This window comes from Strongyloides ratti (assembly GCF_001040885.1).
Source record: "Strongyloides ratti genome assembly S_ratti_ED321, chromosome : 1".
NCBI classification, from domain to species: Eukaryota; Metazoa; Nematoda; class Chromadorea; order Rhabditida; family Strongyloididae; genus Strongyloides; species Strongyloides ratti.
This window is the reverse complement of record NC_037307.1, coordinates 4,067,895-4,085,143: the sequence shown is the minus strand read 5'-3', so window position 1 is coordinate 4,085,143 and position 17,249 is coordinate 4,067,895. Positions and strand designations below refer to the sequence as shown.

General features: G+C 20.6%; 6 protein-coding genes across 6 annotated transcripts; 1 reads left to right on the top strand and 5 right to left on the bottom strand.

Annotated features, from left to right (window-relative positions):
* Positions 1-4,009: 4,009 nt before the first annotated feature.
* On the top strand, positions 4,010-4,710 carry SRAE_1000132400 (Trafficking protein particle complex subunit 5; the record flags this gene model as incomplete). Its single annotated transcript, XM_024648265.1, has 4 exons — positions 4,010-4,072; positions 4,117-4,205; positions 4,260-4,557; positions 4,600-4,710. The coding sequence occupies 4 exons, from the start codon at positions 4,010-4,012 to the stop codon at positions 4,708-4,710; spliced, it is 561 nt and encodes a 186-aa protein (XP_024502260.1).
* Positions 4,711-4,828: 118 nt separating this feature from the next.
* Positions 4,829-5,656, bottom strand: SRAE_1000132300 (Hypothetical protein; the record flags this gene model as incomplete). Its single annotated transcript, XM_024648264.1, has 6 exons — positions 4,829-4,940; positions 4,980-5,075; positions 5,120-5,188; positions 5,238-5,369; positions 5,429-5,488; positions 5,544-5,656. The coding sequence occupies 6 exons, from the start codon at positions 5,654-5,656 to the stop codon at positions 4,829-4,831; spliced, it is 582 nt and encodes a 193-aa protein (XP_024502259.1).
* A 3,516-nt stretch (positions 5,657-9,172) lies between these two features.
* On the bottom strand, positions 9,173-9,888 carry SRAE_1000132200 (Alkyl hydroperoxide reductase subunit C/ Thiol specific antioxidant domain and Thioredoxin-like fold domain and Peroxiredoxin, C-terminal domain and Peroxiredoxin, AhpC-type family-containing protein; the record flags this gene model as incomplete). Its single annotated transcript, XM_024648262.1, has 3 exons — positions 9,173-9,635; positions 9,682-9,827; positions 9,874-9,888. The coding sequence occupies 3 exons, from the start codon at positions 9,886-9,888 to the stop codon at positions 9,173-9,175; spliced, it is 624 nt and encodes a 207-aa protein (XP_024502258.1).
* A 310-nt stretch (positions 9,889-10,198) lies between these two features.
* SRAE_1000132100 (Integrator complex subunit 3) lies at positions 10,199-13,631 on the bottom strand (the record flags this gene model as incomplete). The annotated part of the gene is made up of 3 exons (XM_024648261.1): positions 10,199-13,267; positions 13,309-13,488; positions 13,542-13,631. The coding sequence occupies 3 exons, from the start codon at positions 13,629-13,631 to the stop codon at positions 10,199-10,201; spliced, it is 3,339 nt and encodes a 1,112-aa protein (XP_024502257.1).
* A 386-nt stretch (positions 13,632-14,017) lies between these two features.
* Positions 14,018-15,821, bottom strand: SRAE_1000132000 (Protein-associating with the carboxyl-terminal domain of ezrin; the record flags this gene model as incomplete). The annotated part of the gene is made up of 4 exons (XM_024648260.1): positions 14,018-14,029; positions 14,088-14,446; positions 14,501-15,566; positions 15,606-15,821. 4 exons carry the CDS (start codon positions 15,819-15,821, stop codon positions 14,018-14,020), a joined length of 1,653 nt encoding a protein of 550 aa, XP_024502256.1.
* Positions 15,822-16,102: 281 nt separating this feature from the next.
* Positions 16,103-16,685, bottom strand: SRAE_1000131900 (ADP-ribosylation factor-like protein 1; the record flags this gene model as incomplete). Its single annotated transcript, XM_024648259.1, has 2 exons — positions 16,103-16,333; positions 16,374-16,685. The coding sequence occupies 2 exons, from the start codon at positions 16,683-16,685 to the stop codon at positions 16,103-16,105; spliced, it is 543 nt and encodes a 180-aa protein (XP_024502255.1).
* Between the last annotated feature and the right edge of the window lie 564 nt (positions 16,686-17,249).

Below are 17,249 nucleotides of genomic sequence, written 5' to 3'. Positions count from 1 at the left end.
GTATAATAAAATTCAATGCTTATTGAAATATATACAAAAAAAAAAAAAAATTTTGATGTATTGGTAATGATAAAATAAAATAAAGCTTTATTGTCAGTTTAAATCCTAAGATATAAAACAAATGGTAGTATATCTTTGTATTCTAGTATAAGTTTTTATATTAAAAAATTGTATAATATTACAAACTAAAACCGTGAGCATATTTACAGTTAAAAAAAAGTTATGCGTTAAGAAGAATGAGAAGTTTTATTATTTTTGAAAAATTTCTGATTTTGTAATATGATATATTTAGATAGTGAAAGGATAAAATTGGATGAATGCTATTAGAGTTAACTATGCAAAAATTAACAATGAAAAATGAAAATGAGCAAGCATCTATATGAATTAAAATAAGTAAAAAAAAAAAAAACAAAATCATAAATAAAACTTTTACAGTAATGTTTTACTTCACACATATATCAGATTTCCATCTTAATAAATGAAAAACACAGAAAAATATATCATTGTATCAAATTTGCATTAAATTTTATTGTACTAAGAAATATCTTCTTTCATAAATATTTGTAATACAAAGTCATCTGCAAATTAGAGGTAGGCATAAAAATGAATATTTTTGTTGGTACTTTCCGCTTTTTTCAATTGTTAAAGAAAAAAGCTTAATAACAATTTTTTTTTTATAAAAAACTATTAAATATATTGTTAAAGTTCAACAATACCTCTCATACTTGTTTTAAAGAAAAAAAAATTTAAATATTAAGTTTTCAATACATTTGAAAGAGAGTATTAAAAAAAGTTAAAATAAACATTTTATGAGTTGATAACAACATCCTTAAAGCTTTTCAAAAGCTTGTTCATTTATTTTACTTAGAAACAAGATTACTTTTTAATAAAAAAAAGTGTTATTTCTTTTTATATATTATAAAAAAAAAATATATAACGTGAAATATTTAATTTATGCTTTGTAATTAAATTTTAATTATGTAATTAAGTTATATTGAAAGAAAAAAATACCATATTTTTATACTTTACTAATGTGAAAATAATCTCTTTTTCATTTATTATAAAAAATTATTTTATTATTTGATGTTTATAATATTACAAGTCTGTATATAAGAATCTAACTTTAAAGTGCTATTAAAAATATTTAAGTGAATGTGACTTTAAAATGCATTGTAGAAAATATAGATTTCATAAAAATAGTTTATACATTTGAAATTTTAATAATTTAAAATAATCATTTTTTAAAAAAAAAAAATGATCACATATGTATTGGTAAATAATAACAATAACAATAAATATGATAATAAAAAAAAAAGTATTATAAAATATTTAGGTAAATAATCAAAATTGTTGAAAACATTTTTTTAAAAAAATCTATTCAAAGATTAAGTTTTAAAAATATAAAAAAATTATATAATATTCATATAATTTTTATAAAAATCTTTTTGGTTGACATTAACTAATTTAAAATACATTAAAAAATTAAAATAACCTATAAATATAATAAATGTATAGGGAATAGAATTTTAGTTAACATAGAAGTAGTTTTCATACAACTAATATTTATACTTTATATATAATCTTCTTTTTACTTGAAATGGTACATCTTACTTATACTTCATGTTTATATAATATTCATAAAAAAATAGGTATGAATTTCTATAACTTGTAATGGAAAAGAGTTATACAAGGTAAAAAAAGATTTATTATAAATTGACTATAATGTTTTTTATTCTCTTCAAATTTATCCACAATTATTCTTCAAATAACAAAAACTATGGGAAAAAAAAAGAATATATATAGATATAATATCATTAAAAAAAGGAAATATAAAATATAAATATTTAACTTAAATTAAATAATGATGTCTTATGTTATTGTTTATTAAATAACAAAAAAAAAATAAATTATTTTCGAGAATGATATATGATTTGATTATATTTAAAAAAAAAAAAAACTTAAATAATTTAATAAAAATTTAATAAAAAATAATATTTCTAAATTTGATGCTTTTTTTTAAAAAAAAATATATATATATAATAATCACACAAAACAATAATACTATTTATATAAACTATTTTTAACATTAAATTTTATTTTTCTTAAAATTTATTGTTTATTTGAGGGGGTAAAATTTAAAAATTGTAGTATAACTACAAATGAAAGTAATTTATTAGAAAAAACGACATTTTTGTTTCATTTTCAAAGATTAATGAAAAATATTTTTTAATTAATTAAGTATCAAAAGAGATACTCGATGATGTGATAAAATATAAATAATAAAAGTAAAAAAATATTTGATGTATTTTGACAAATTTACATTAATTATTAGTATCTCTGTTTTTATTTTATATATATCAAATGTGACAAGATTTGATGATATTAAAATAGCCTATCTATATTTTATAGCACCTGAATTTACGGAAGTATTATTTTATAAATAATATCTGTTATTACTTCATGTATGTTTATATGATAATATGTTTTATAAATTATAACTTAAAAAATTTTTTTATAGATATATATGGATAATTTTAAGTAAAAAAAAAATTAATGTTTAGAGAAATGATTTGATATAGAGTAAAAAAATGGAAAGCTTTTATTTCAAAACGTTTGATAAAAAAATAATATTAGGAATTAAGTTTTAAAGATCTTGTTGAGGAACTAAATGTTTTGTAAATCCCTTAAGACAAGGATAAATAATTTTTTAACATAATATACTAACAAAATATCATTATAATTCTTTAGAGTAATGCTAACATAATTTATATACTTACTTGATAGAAGATCACTGATTTTATAATTACAAGAATAACTTATATTATCATTTTATAGTATATTAATAGTAGTAGATAAAAACAAATGGCAAAAATAATTGAGGATAAGAAAAAAGTACTTTTACTAATCAAATCATTCAAAGTAAATAATTTAATAATACTTTTCTTTTTGCTTTATATAACTATATTAAAATTTAAATAATAAGATAGATTAAAAATTATATTATAACTTGATATTAACATTACTAAAGATAAAATAATCAAAGAGATAAAATTGATTATTTTTTTAAGTTAAATTTTTTTACTTTTCTATAAATATTTTATAAAAATGTTTTTTAATTGTTATTTTTGTATATAATAGAACATAAATTATGTAACGATTAAAAGAAAAAGAATTTATTTTAAATCAAAACCAAAATATTTTTATCATTAAACTACAATAGTTTTAAACTTTAGAAAGAATTAATTTTTTTTTGTCAAAAAACTTTTAGTAGTGTTAAAAATTTTTACCAGCCCATTTGTTAAATTTGAAAATTTCATGGCACATTTAAAATTAATACACATAAAAATATATATTTTTATTAGTATGTTTTTTTTTTATTTAGTAAGTATAATATTGACGTTAACAGGAAGATAATTCTTTTAAATAAGTTTAAATATGGAAATATCAATAATCGTCATGAAAATTATATTGCTTTTATGCTTATAAAAATATAAATAAATGGATTACAAAATTAATATATCTTTTTATAAAATAATTTCTTCTATTGACATAATTATATTTTATGTTTGACAATCTTAGCTGAAATTTATTTCTCCAATTGTTTAATGAATATTAATCAAGCTAATACTATTTGATGTAAAATTTTTTTATTTTTTTTTTTTAAAGTAAAAAAATTTTTTTTATACAATGATAAAATGTAAATAAAATGGTAACTGGATATTAAACATATTAAAAACATATTTCAAAACTATTATATTAAACTTTTGATTCTCAGAATTTTTTATATATATAACATAACTTTTTTTAAAAAAAAAAATTTTTAATATAATTTTCTACACGTACTTCTTGTGTCTTACACGGAATGTTGTATTTTAATAAATGTTCATTCATCCTCCATTCCTCTAAAGTTGTTTTGTTTATTGAAAAAAAAAAAGGAAATTTTATTATAATTACCAGGCTATTTCTTATTCAATTTACACACAACTTTGAGTACTTTTTTTAATAAAAGATGTTAAAAACGAATAAAAATACTGGAATTCTTGATAAAACATTGAATAAATCACGGCCAAAAGTAGGTTTTCTATAACTATCATTATTTATAAAAGGTGGTTTAAGATTAGTATAACACCATATGTATTTCTTTTTGGGGAAATTGTTAAATATGCCCAACATAAAGCAAAAAATACAACAGATTTCCAGGAAATGTAAGTATAATTTTTTTCTTTACTTTTTAAAAAAAAAATATTAATTAATGTTAGTTTGTCAAATTTTGGAAAATTTGTTGGAAGAAAAAGTCATGATTCAATATATTTAAAAGAAAAAGGATATAAACGGGATACAAAATTTCATAATGTACTTCTATTTATCAAAGGTCCAATGTGGAAAAATTTATGGGGTAAAGAGGTTGACAAGGTAGAAAGAAGTAATGAAGATCCATGTAAATATTTTTTCTTTGAAAAAGATCCTGTTATTAATACATATATATCACAGAGAAAAGATAAAACAGATATTAATTGTGCCACTTTTAATGCCGGAATAATAGAGGCTATATTGACGGTAATTATAAAAAAAAAATAAATTATTATTATTATTTTCTAGGAATTAGGATATCTTTGCAAAGTAAGTGCACATTGGCATAATGGAACTACATACATGATTCTTTTTGAGGAAGATTACCCCTCAAAAGAAACATTTTCTAAAACAAAATAAAATTTTTTAAATTTTATTGTAAAATATTATATATTTTTTTAAAATAAAGATTACTTCAGAGTGAAGAATATTTTTAAGTTTAATGTATAATTAATTATGAACCCATATGTAAAATATATTATCCCGATTCAGATATTGTATGAGAATTTTGAACTTCCTTAAGAGCAATTATAGGATGATAATCATCAATGTGACAGATCATAGATTGACTTTCGATTTTTAACATTTTCCTAAAATTAATAATATGAAAAAATAATAAACTTTCATACACAGAAGAGTCTATTGAAAGAGATGACGTTAACAAGGGTGATCTCAGATTATGATTCTTTTTGGGGCGGCCTCTCTTCTTTGGAATTTTAATTTGCCTAGATTTATAAAAATTTATGGTGATTTTATTAAAACAACATACGGAATTTCTTTTATTTGATCCAATTTAATATTATTTTTGTTACTTCCTTTTGGTCTTCCTCTTTTTTTTCTTAAAAATAATCAAAATTTTATACATTTTTTTTTAACAATAAACTTACACTGGAATAATATAATCACTTTTGGGAGATAATGAATCATCTATTATACTATTTATTTTAATTATATTGTTATTTGTTTTAATTGATTCAATTTGTGTTATATAATTTAAATTCATTTTTTTTGGTTGATGACTAAAATTTAAGAATTAAATATATAAATATGTAAAAAAAACAATAATAAAATAACTTACTATGTGTTATTGAATTTACACATTACATGCTCATCATGATCATTAGGTAATTTACTACCACTAAAAAAAAAATAATAGATTAGAAAATTATTGAAACTATAAAAAAAAAACTTGCGGTCCTGCTAATATTAAATTAAGAACATTCTTCTGTACTTGATTGAAATAGTTTTTTACATAATTATCAGGTGTTGATTTAGTGATATTATGTTTATTTTTTCTTCTTACCATTTTATATTGTTATAGTTTTCTTTTTTTTGTTATCAAAATCACACAAACAATAATAATTACTATAAATTTATTTAGCTATGGTATAATTTATTGATCTTAATAATTTCTAAAAATGAAAAATAATTAGAATTATTATATCTTATATTATTGTTAAAAAGTATTGCTTTGTTGGACTATGATGCATCATTTATATTTGTTTCACCTAATAATTTTAAATATAATGAATAATAATAAGAATATATATATATATATGTATTAAATATATATATATATAATAATTTAAAATAAAAATGGCAAAATGATTAAATTTAATTATTTATAAAAAATTATTATGTATATAAATCGATCTATAATCTATCAAATATACTTTTTTTTTTATCATTTCATTTCATATATAATAGTGGCATTAAAAAAAAATATTGTAAAAAAATATAAATAAAAAAATTAAGTAGTAATATTTAAACTGTTTATTATTTAAATATAATTAGAAGATAAAAAAGAAAAGAATAATGGGATAAATTATAAAATGTTTGCATTAATAAAGCTGTATGATAGAGCATTTTCACTATAAATATGTAACCATAAAATAACAAAGACCTATTCAACAATAATAATTTTTTTTTAAACAGTAACTAACACTTTTTTTTTTATCTATCATAATATAAATATAAATTATATTTGAAACAAAAAAAAATAAAAAATTCTTACATATTAAAATAATGATTATTTGGTCAAAAAGTATTTGTGTGTGAAAGTAAAAATTATCTGAAAATCTTATATCAACTATATATATATATATATAATATGAAAAGCAAAAGAGTTTGTTGAAAATAGTGTAAGCACGATAGACATCTCAGAAAGAAATTACCAACAAACTATTGTGTATGGTATTAATATAGTTGAAGAATTAGAAATGGACATTTATTAACAATATATGCTTTATAAAGTTAATTTAAGAAATTAAAAAAAAAAATCGATCAAAATGATAGTAGATATACAATATATGGCTTAATTGATTTTTTTTATTTTTAAAAGTTTAATATTAAAATGTTGATTAGATATAATTTTACAAATAATATATTATATTTTTAGTAATAAATAAATACTCACGGTTATTAAAAATTATAGTATTGAATAAAAATTATATTTCTATAATATAAAATATTTAAATATTTTAAATGTAAAAATAATAACATTATATATAAAAGAGTATAATAATAAGTATTTTTCTCAACATAAAAAATGTTTTTATTATGTTTATTATTTTAAATTGTTAAAAAAAAAAAAAATTTTAAATTAATGAAAAAAAAAAAAAAAATAAATTTTATAAGACTATATGTATGATCGTCTTTAATTATTCACTATAGTCTTACCATAGAACATCATTAAAAATAAACTTTGGATATTTAGGTGGTTAAAAAATAAAATTTTTAAATGTTATAGAATATATATACAAATTACTAATGTTATAAAAGATAAAAAATGCATGAGAATTATATAACTGAGAATGATTATGTATTTAAATTAATTATTTTAAAATGCCATTTTCCTATAATTATTATTAAAAGAATGACAAAAATATTTAGTAAAGAAAACTGTACTTTTATTAAATATATGTATAAAAAAAAAATTATTTTTTTTTAACTAGTATAGTAATTGATAATATATTAGTAATTATTTTTATAAGTAAGATTATAGACAATATTATATTATGATTTATTTATATAATTTTATATATATATATATATAATGTATGTAATACTTAAAGATAAAATTGTTCAAAAATAAGTGAGCAAATCTAGAAAAGAAATAACATCAATTTGAAATATTTCATTTTTTTTTTCTGTGTATCACTGCTAATCGACTATACAAAGCGAGTGCTAAAAAGTCATATAAAAATCAATTTAAATATAAGTTTATACAATTTAAAACTTTTTTTTTTAAAAGTATTTAATAATTAAAGAAAAAAAAAATTTTTTTTAATTTATACAAATTTTTTCATTAATATAACTTATTTTTTAAAATATATATATTTACCTACATAAAATAATAGTAATAATAAATTGTTTATTATATTAACATTAAAATAAATGGAATTTATTATTTGGTACTAAAACTATATATTTGTAATAATTTATAATAACAAAATGTGCATAATTTTGGTGTATTTGCAAATATTTTGTTCCTAAAAAGTAGTATATGTTGTTCTTTCAATAATCATATATTTCACATATATTTTAAATATACATTAAATATTTCTTTAAAGATTGAAAATTTTATAATATTTTTTTTTAAATATTCTATTATTTTAATGGTAAAAAAAAATTAATAATTTGGTAAAATTAATAATAATAAAATTTAAAAAAAAAAAGTAGTCGTTGATTAGATGTACATTCAATAAATATATTTTTTTCTTATAAAAATAGATTTTCGGTTTATATTTATCATATAAAATGTCACATCAATATAGGCATTATAAATATATATATATTTTATATATATAAATTTAAGAAAATTTATACAAATTTTAACAAATTAATACGTTATATCTTTAAGTATGATAAAACTTTAATTAAGATAATTTATATATACTATATACTATATTAAAACTACTGATTTAAGAAATTTAAAAATAGCATATTCTAATTACACCTATTTGTAACTAAAAATAAAACTTTTTTTTGTAAAATAAAACTATTTTTTACATCAAAATAAACATTTAAACTATTTTTTTCCTATAAATAGTAATGTAAAAAAAAAAATTTAATATTTCAAAATACATAATATTTTAATACAAATATATATAAATAAAAATTATGAATATAAGAACTTTAATTATTTTGTTATATAAAAATTTTTTTTTTTATTCAAATAAATTTTTAAATACACAATAAAAGAGTAACTCATTATCTAAAAATTAAAACTTTTTATATAAAAGATAGAAAAATATTTTAATGAATTTATATCAATAAAATTTTTTGAAATAAACAATTGTCTTAAAGCAACAATCATATAAATGTTGTTTTTCAAAATAAATGTTTTATTTTATGTAAAAAAAAATGTATTATAGTGATTTGTTATTATATCATGAAAAGTAAATTATTTTTAAACATTAATTTTTAGTCAAAATGTAATAAATTAAATAATTAGTTAGTTGATGAGGTATTTACTCTTTTTTTTGTGTGTTGATATAATAAATTTCAAGTAAAAATTTATTTTTAATATTTATATTGTTAATTGTTATTTTTTTTTCAAAATTTGTAACATTAATATATGTAGTTAATTCATGTAAACACTAATATTAAAAAGGAAATTTTGTTTTATTACTATAATAAAAAAATAACTTAAAAGGAAAAATATAATATTTTTATGTAAAAAATAAAAAATTAAAAAAAGATGCAAAAAATTATTTTTATTAAAAAGTTTTATAATGTTTATAACTTTATGTTAAATGTACTATCATATAAATGACATCATCTTTTTTTGTCCATGAAAATTTATTATATGAAAGTATTGTTATTGTTCATTTTGTTCTTTGAAAAATTGTTTACCATCCGCAATAGTTGGTTTAATTGTTTTATCACCTGGTTTCCAGTTGGCAGGACAAACCTCTCCATATTTATCTGTAAATTGAAAGGCTTTAACTAATCGAAGAGTTTCATCAACTGATCTACCAACAGACATATCATTAATTGTTATTTGTCTTAAGATTCCTTCACGATCTATTATGAATAATCCTCTAAAAGATGAACCTTCATCTTCTTTTAAAACACCATAGTCTCTTGCAACTTTTTTTGTAAAATCAGATAAAACAGGAATATTCATTTCACCGAGGCCACCTTCTTTACGTGCCATTGATAACCAGGCAAAATGACTATACTTTGAATCACAACTACAAGCCAAGACAACAGTATCTATTTCCTCAAATTCTTTAATTCTTTCTGAAAATGCTATTATTTCTGTTGGGCAGACGAATGTACTAAATTTTTATAATAATTTTTATCATAATAACTTTTTTAACTCACAAATCATTTGGATAAAAAAACAAGACAACATACTTTCCTTTATAATCATTTAAAGATATCATTTTAAAATCATACTCAAAAACACCTTCTAATGTAAATTCTGGTGCTGGTTTACCAATAATTGTTTTTGACATATTATATATACTCTAAATATATTATTAAAATATTCAAGAAAAAAATGGATAAACTTACATGTTCTCTATACATCCTAACAATTTTATCAATATTACTAATAATTTTATTTTAAATAATATAAATGGATATTTAAAGATTATAGCAAAATATTAATGCTATGGGCAACGGAATGTTTAACGTTTATTCTATAATAGATGTTTCTATAATGTTGTACTTTATTAAATATACATATTTATAAGCTAATAATAATTAAAGCTGTTAGAAAAATTATAAAAAGATTAAAATCTAGAGAATTTAATGCTTAATTATAAAATAATTTTAATGAAAAACAAAAGTAATTTAAAAAAAAAAAACTTTGTAATAAAAATCCGTATATAAACCATCAATCCAAATCAGATGATTCACTATCACTATCAATGTCAACTCTCCTTCTTTTTGGTTTTATTTTTTCAGTATCATTACATGAATTATTTCTTACTCTTCGTCTTCTATTTGATTTTGGTGAACCTTTAACATTCAAAAACATATCTATTGTTGAAAGTAATTTTTGATATTTTTGACGAAGTTTATAACAACTTGGTTGATTTTTAATACATTGAAAATGTTTTTTAATTACTTTATCATTAAAAAAATCTTGTATCACAGCATCTTCACTATTAGATTTATAAAATTGCGTTATAAATGTATTTAAATGAGAATAAATTAATTCTAGTGATATTTTTCTTATTTTTCCATTTTCATTGTTATCATAAATTTCACCTTTCTCTAATGATTTAACGAGAAGTTGCCCTAAATGTGTTAATAATTTTTCACCTGCTTCTTCACTACCAATTGTTATTTTTAAGTACATTGAAGGTAATTTATCATTTGTTGATCTTAGGAATATATTCTTAATCATTTGTAGTAGTGGAGATGGATGATAAGCAAATAAAATATACAATTTTCTTCTTAATATTGGTGACTTTTCAATATCAAGTTTATGCATACATGGAACATACCAATCAAAATGAATGTCTTGACTATCAATTAAATCCCATAAATTTCTTTGAGCATAATCTGGCCATGAAACAGAATCAAGTAATATATTGGGAAAACTAGATTTTGTAAATATTGCTATATCATCATCATCTACAATAATTTCTAGAAGATTTGTCAATTGATTTGGATCTAAAGAATAAAACATCAATTTCATTAATGAAACAGATGCCAAATACTCATTTTGATACTTTTTAAAAGCATACTGAAGACATTTGAAAAATAATACATGATCACAAGTATTACATAATTTTAAATCATGCCCTAATTGTTCCTCAAAAGAATTAACATCCAAAATTCTCCATAAATCTTTATATAATGTACTTTTCATAGAATTTATATTTTCATTACCCTCCTCTTCATTTAAAAAGAATAATACTAAAAAACCAGTTTGACTAACTTTTTTTACTAGTAATGAAAGTAAAGTTAATAATAAATTTCTTGCTTCATCACTCGATTCTAGTGTATTAATCATTCTTGGAAGAACAAAAAATGGATGCATAAAAAATTCTTTCTGCCTATTTTTATCAATTTTTTCAGGAATAAATGATTCTTGTTTAAAAAAATTATCAAAAGTAATTGAAAAAGCGTCACACAATAAAGGAGGTAAACTTTCTCCAACATTATTGGAATTTTCTGTTAAGTATGTTAGTATACTAAGCATATGATTTCCAGAATCTTCTAAGTTAATGTCAATATTTTCTGTCATGTTAATAAATAATTGTTGTAATTCATTAGGTAATTTACAAATAGCAACATCAATAGAATTTTTTTCACTTTTTATACTTTTTGGTATTTTGTTTTTTTCATTATCTTTATCATAACTTAATAATGGTTTTCTTCCTTCACTAACAGAATTATCATCTTTCATATTTTTTCCATTTTCAACCATATTAGATTTCATATTATTTTTAAGTTTATTAAATAAATCTTTTTTAGATTCTTTTGTAACATCAGTACTTGTATTATTATAATTTGTTAATGAAGTAGAAGATTTAATAGCCATTTTATTTAAACTATTACTTAAATCACCTTTTTGCGTAAATTTTGAAGGTGGTATAAATCTTGGCCCAACACTATTATCATTCATCATTAAATTAGTTGGTTTTGGTATATTAACTTTATTTGGATAAAATTCAGGTAAATGTTTTTTTAATCTTTCTTTAACACTAGCAGTAATTTTTCCATGTTCTAATATATCTAATGGTTCTTTAATAAAAGAATGTTTTTTTAATACTTTCAAATAATTTCCAAATGAATTATAGCAATTAACAGAATTTCCTTTATATGAATCACAGATTTGAAATATTACATCAAAAATTATTGATATTTGTGGTGTTTGAGCAGTGCTTAAATAAAATAAAATCACTTTACATGGAATTGAAAAAAGTTTAAAAAATTCTGAGGTAACTGATTTATCACCAACAATAAATTCAGATTCAAAATTTTCATTGTAAAAGCAAATATCCCATACAAGACGTTGAACAAGATATGAAAAATCAGAATTATTTTTTATAAACATATTCATCAGCATACATATAAAAGATACACGTTTATCACATGTTACAATATTCGAGGCTTTGTTTTGCCCAAATGTCAACAAATCACGTGAATACATGACATACCTTAAAACTTCTCCAGCCAATGATGTTGCTTGTGGACCAGAAATATAATTTTCATAAAAAATATTCATATGTCGCAATGGTATAACATTAATACCTGGTGGAATATGTGAACAGATGAATGAAATTTTTCTACCCAAAAGCATTGGTACAATTCTTGTAAATAAAGCAGGTGCAGAAGGTTTAAATGCTATTTCATCTAATAAAGTATAATTTTTAGTATCTTTTAAAAAATGTGTTTGCAGTAATTTTCTTATTATAATATCTATGTCATTTATTTTACTTAATGTTCTAAATACTAAAAATAGTTCTCTTCCCATAACTGGTAATTCACATGTTTTTTCTGTTAAAATAAATATTATAAATTCTGCAATAGGACTTTTCATAGCTATTTCTGAATTTTCAGCTTTAGCATATTCCATTAAAATTCGACTTAGTATCATTAAACTTGCACTATATAAAAAACATATATCCTTATTCTTACTTGAATTACAAAAATCAGATTTTTTAAAATGTAGTAATAAAGTACAAAGCTCATTTAAAGCTTTAAGATTATCTTTTTCACGTTTATAATCTTTTCCACACAATGCATGAAATATGTTTGTTACTGTTGTCGTTACAATCATTATATTTTCATTTATCATTCTATTTATTAATGAAAATAATTTATTTCTTGCTGACACATTGAGTATGTGAAAATGATCCAATACTAATTGGTTCATAGATATACATAAATGTGTCCATGCTACCTCATCTTTTTCAGCAAGTGCAAGTGACTTCAATAAATAAAAATACTAAAAAAAGATAATAATAGAAAATTAAAAAATCAACCTACTTTTGCATCATTACTTTCATCTGTCAAGTATCCATATAAACATCCTCTTGTCAAAATTGGTAAAGAATTTTTATCAGATAATTCAGAAGAAAAATTTGTCTGAAAAACAGATAATGCTTCTTCGTCACTTTTAACATCACCCAGCCTAACATTAACATCGTTTAGGATTTTTATCCAATGCTAAAAAATTAAAAATAAATATATTTATTTATAATTATTTGATATTAACCTACTTCTTCAATATTTGTTTCAGGTACTTGAAAACGAGAATCTAATAAAAATATCTTAGATTGAAAATGGTAAGATAATGGTGTACTTTCCATACTAATGATATCAGAATTTATGTAAAATTATTGTTTGTAATACCGGGTTGGTGAAATGTGTAAAGATTCAATTATATACAATTTCAATGCAATTGTTTTCTTTTCTAAAGTAATCTTTTCACCAACATTTTCGTATTAGGATAAATTAAACGATGTGTGGCAGAACTTCTAAAAGCAGAGAACACTAAAAATGAAATAGAAATAAACTAGTTTCTTTTACTAAGCGTTTTATCAATAAAGTTAAAAAAATTATTAAAAAAAATATTTATTGATATAACTCACATAATAGCAAAATTTTAGTTAAGGCGAAAAAGAAAATTATTAGTAAAAAATTTCAAAGTTATACATTCAATTTTCTTTTAAAAATAAAAAGGCATTACTTCTTTTTAACATGTAGTCTAAATATTGTAAAAATATGTTAATGTTAAAAAAATAAAATTAACCATTTTGTCTTACATTTTTTAGTAAATCTTCGGAATCTGATAACCATGCATCTTCAGCTAATGTTTCATCTGTCTCTGTCATTGAAATAGCAAACTTTGAAGACAGTTTTTCTTTATTATTATCCGTTTTTAATATTACCCCTTCAATAGCAGCACGTTGCATAAAAATGTCATCTAATGTTGGTCCTGCTTCTATTTCAGGCTCCATATCGGCAAAATAATCTATCTCAGGAGGTTCAATTGGTGTAGATGACTTTGAATTTGTACTAGATTTTGGTGCTACTGATGAATTTATGTTTTCTCTTATAGTATGCAAATGTTTTGTTTTATCTATATTAGGTAAATCAATTGTAGTATTATATTCCTTAATTTCTATATTATTTTTAATATTATTTTCTTTAATATCACATAGAAAGTTTTTATTACCATTAGGTATCTCTTTATTACATTGTAATGTTTGTAAGTAGTTATTATCAAAATTTGGATTTATATTTTTAAGCCTTCCATCAGCAAAAAGTTTTTTTGGTTTGTTTCCTGTAACTAATTCTACACCAACTAAAGATACTAACGATCCCAGTGCCTTATATGTCTTAGAAACAATTTCCACATTTATATCTTTTAACCCAATTTGTAGTTGTGGTAATATTTTTTTTTCTAAAGTTTCACTATCTAAATATTTTATATATATCTCAAAGTAATTTAATAAAAATATGCGCTTTCCAATTTCATAAACATTAAATTCATTTAATAAGGCTGGTATTAAATACATTTTATAGTTGGTAAGAGTCAATATTCCACCATCTTCGGCACTTTTAAAAAAATGGTCATAAAACCCCTTATGCGCAAGTGGTTCTAATCGCATATATGGATTTAGAAATGATTTTAAAAGTCTTTCCCCAATAATTTGATTTGGAATTGTTTTTAAATCATTTATTATATTTGAAAAAAAAGCTTCCTTTTCATCAATTGTTTTTAAAGGCAAATTCATGAGGAATTTTTCAATTATAACTAAATTATTATTGAAAGCATCTTGATAATTATTATATATTTCATCAAAAGTTACAATTTCATCAGTATTTATTTTAGATATTAAATCTTCCATAGAATCTCTAGATTTTTCATTCATTATATTAACCATTGTTCTAAAACAAAATTCTAGTATACTTCCAAATCCTTTTATATCAGTCTTTGGAACATTCTGAGAATCTTCAATTTTTGCTGCATATTCTAAACCACCCAAAACCCAATGACAATTTCTTAGGACAAATATATTTTCAAGGCACACTGAATTATGTCTCATACCTGCTTTAGTCTCTAGAAAAACAAGAGCTTCTAAAATATGATATACACCTGTAAGGACATCAAATCCACTAAGTGAAACTAGTGAACTTGTCAAATCTTTTGCATCTTCAGTAACTAAAACTATTTGCGTAGGCATAACAATTGAATATACATACTCCAAAATATAAGGATGCCGTAGTAATTTTAAATTCTAAACTTAAAAATTTAATACATTTTTGTCAACTCAAACCTGAATAGCTTTTTGGCAAGTAAGATACTGAATGGTTGATTGTGATTTTGATGGAAAATTTTTAATAAATATAAGATAATTTTTCCCCAAAGATTTCTTTGTATCTTTGACTTCAAATTTTTGACAATGATTTATTGAATCCCATAAAGCATTTTTAATGTTTAATGGTGATCCAATGATAAAATCTCTCTTTAGTGAACCAGCATTATTTCCCATCTAATTTTAAAAAAAAAACATAAATACACAAAAAATCAAAAAAAAAAAAATAAATATTATAATGGAAAAACCAAATTATGTTGTAAATAAATACAATATTATTATAAATTCGAGACAAAAAACATATTTTAAACATAAACTTTTTTCATAGAATGGCTAAAAATTTTTCTGACGTAGATGAATAAATAGTTAATGTGTGAATACATAATATGCACAAGGCTGCTGAAACAATTACAAATTCAATTGCAATTTATAATGATAAATAAATCTAATAAATTTCATTAGGAAGAACCTTTCAACGTATTTGCTAACCATTGCATAGCTTCATCAAGACCAGTTCCTTGGGTAGCCGACGTTTTAAAAATCTGTAGAGTTCTATTTTTAATATTATCAAGACCTAGTGCATTAAAAACATCGACTTCGGATAATGCTCCTGGAATATCTGATTTATTAGCTAAAACCATCAATACTGCAGTTTTTAGTTCTTCTTCTTCAAGCATTGATAATAATTCCTAAAAAACAATTATAAAATAAAAATTATTATATGTTTACCTGTTTAGAAATTCCAATACGATCTTTGTCTGCTGAATCAACAACATAAATTATTGCATCAGTATTAGAATAATAACATCTCCAATATGGTCGGATTGATGTTTGTCCACCTAAATCCCACACTTGAAATTTCAAATTATTATATGTAACTTGTTCTACATTAAATCCAATTGTTGGTATAGTTGTTACAACTTCTCCAACTTGTAATCTATAAAGTATAGTAGTCTTTCCTGCTCCATCAAGACCAAGAATTAAAATACGAAGTTCCTTACTACCAAAAAGGTTACGAAAATAACTCATCATTCCTCCCATGATTTTAAATCTATAAAAAAAATTGATTTAAAAAAGCAATTGATATATTATAACAAAATAGTAATATTCATAATTTGGCAACGTTGACTACCAAGTCCTCGCCGCTTTTATTTCAAGAATTGTTAAAATGGAAAATCGTATACTGTATTTATACATTGAAAATTGATAATATTAAACTTAATCTAATGATGACTCAGTTTTATATTTCTATTTTATATGCAAAATTTTAACAATTTCATTTGTTAGACTGTATTGACCAAAATTTATCATAAAATTTTTATTTTTTCTTCTATATTTATAAGAAATTTTAAATATATCTTTCTTACTTGTTATTTATAATTACAGTTTATTAAAAGATATAAATATTGTTAAAATTTCTTATTACTTAATTTATATTTTTTTTACATAAACTTAAAATTTAATCTTTAATTTTAAACAATAGTTTAATAATTTTACATATAATAGCATAATTAACACTAAATGTTTATTTGTTTTGTAATTTCAAAAAGCAAAAGTGCTTAAGAAATGATAAAACAAACAAATCATTGGTTAATTAAAAGTGGT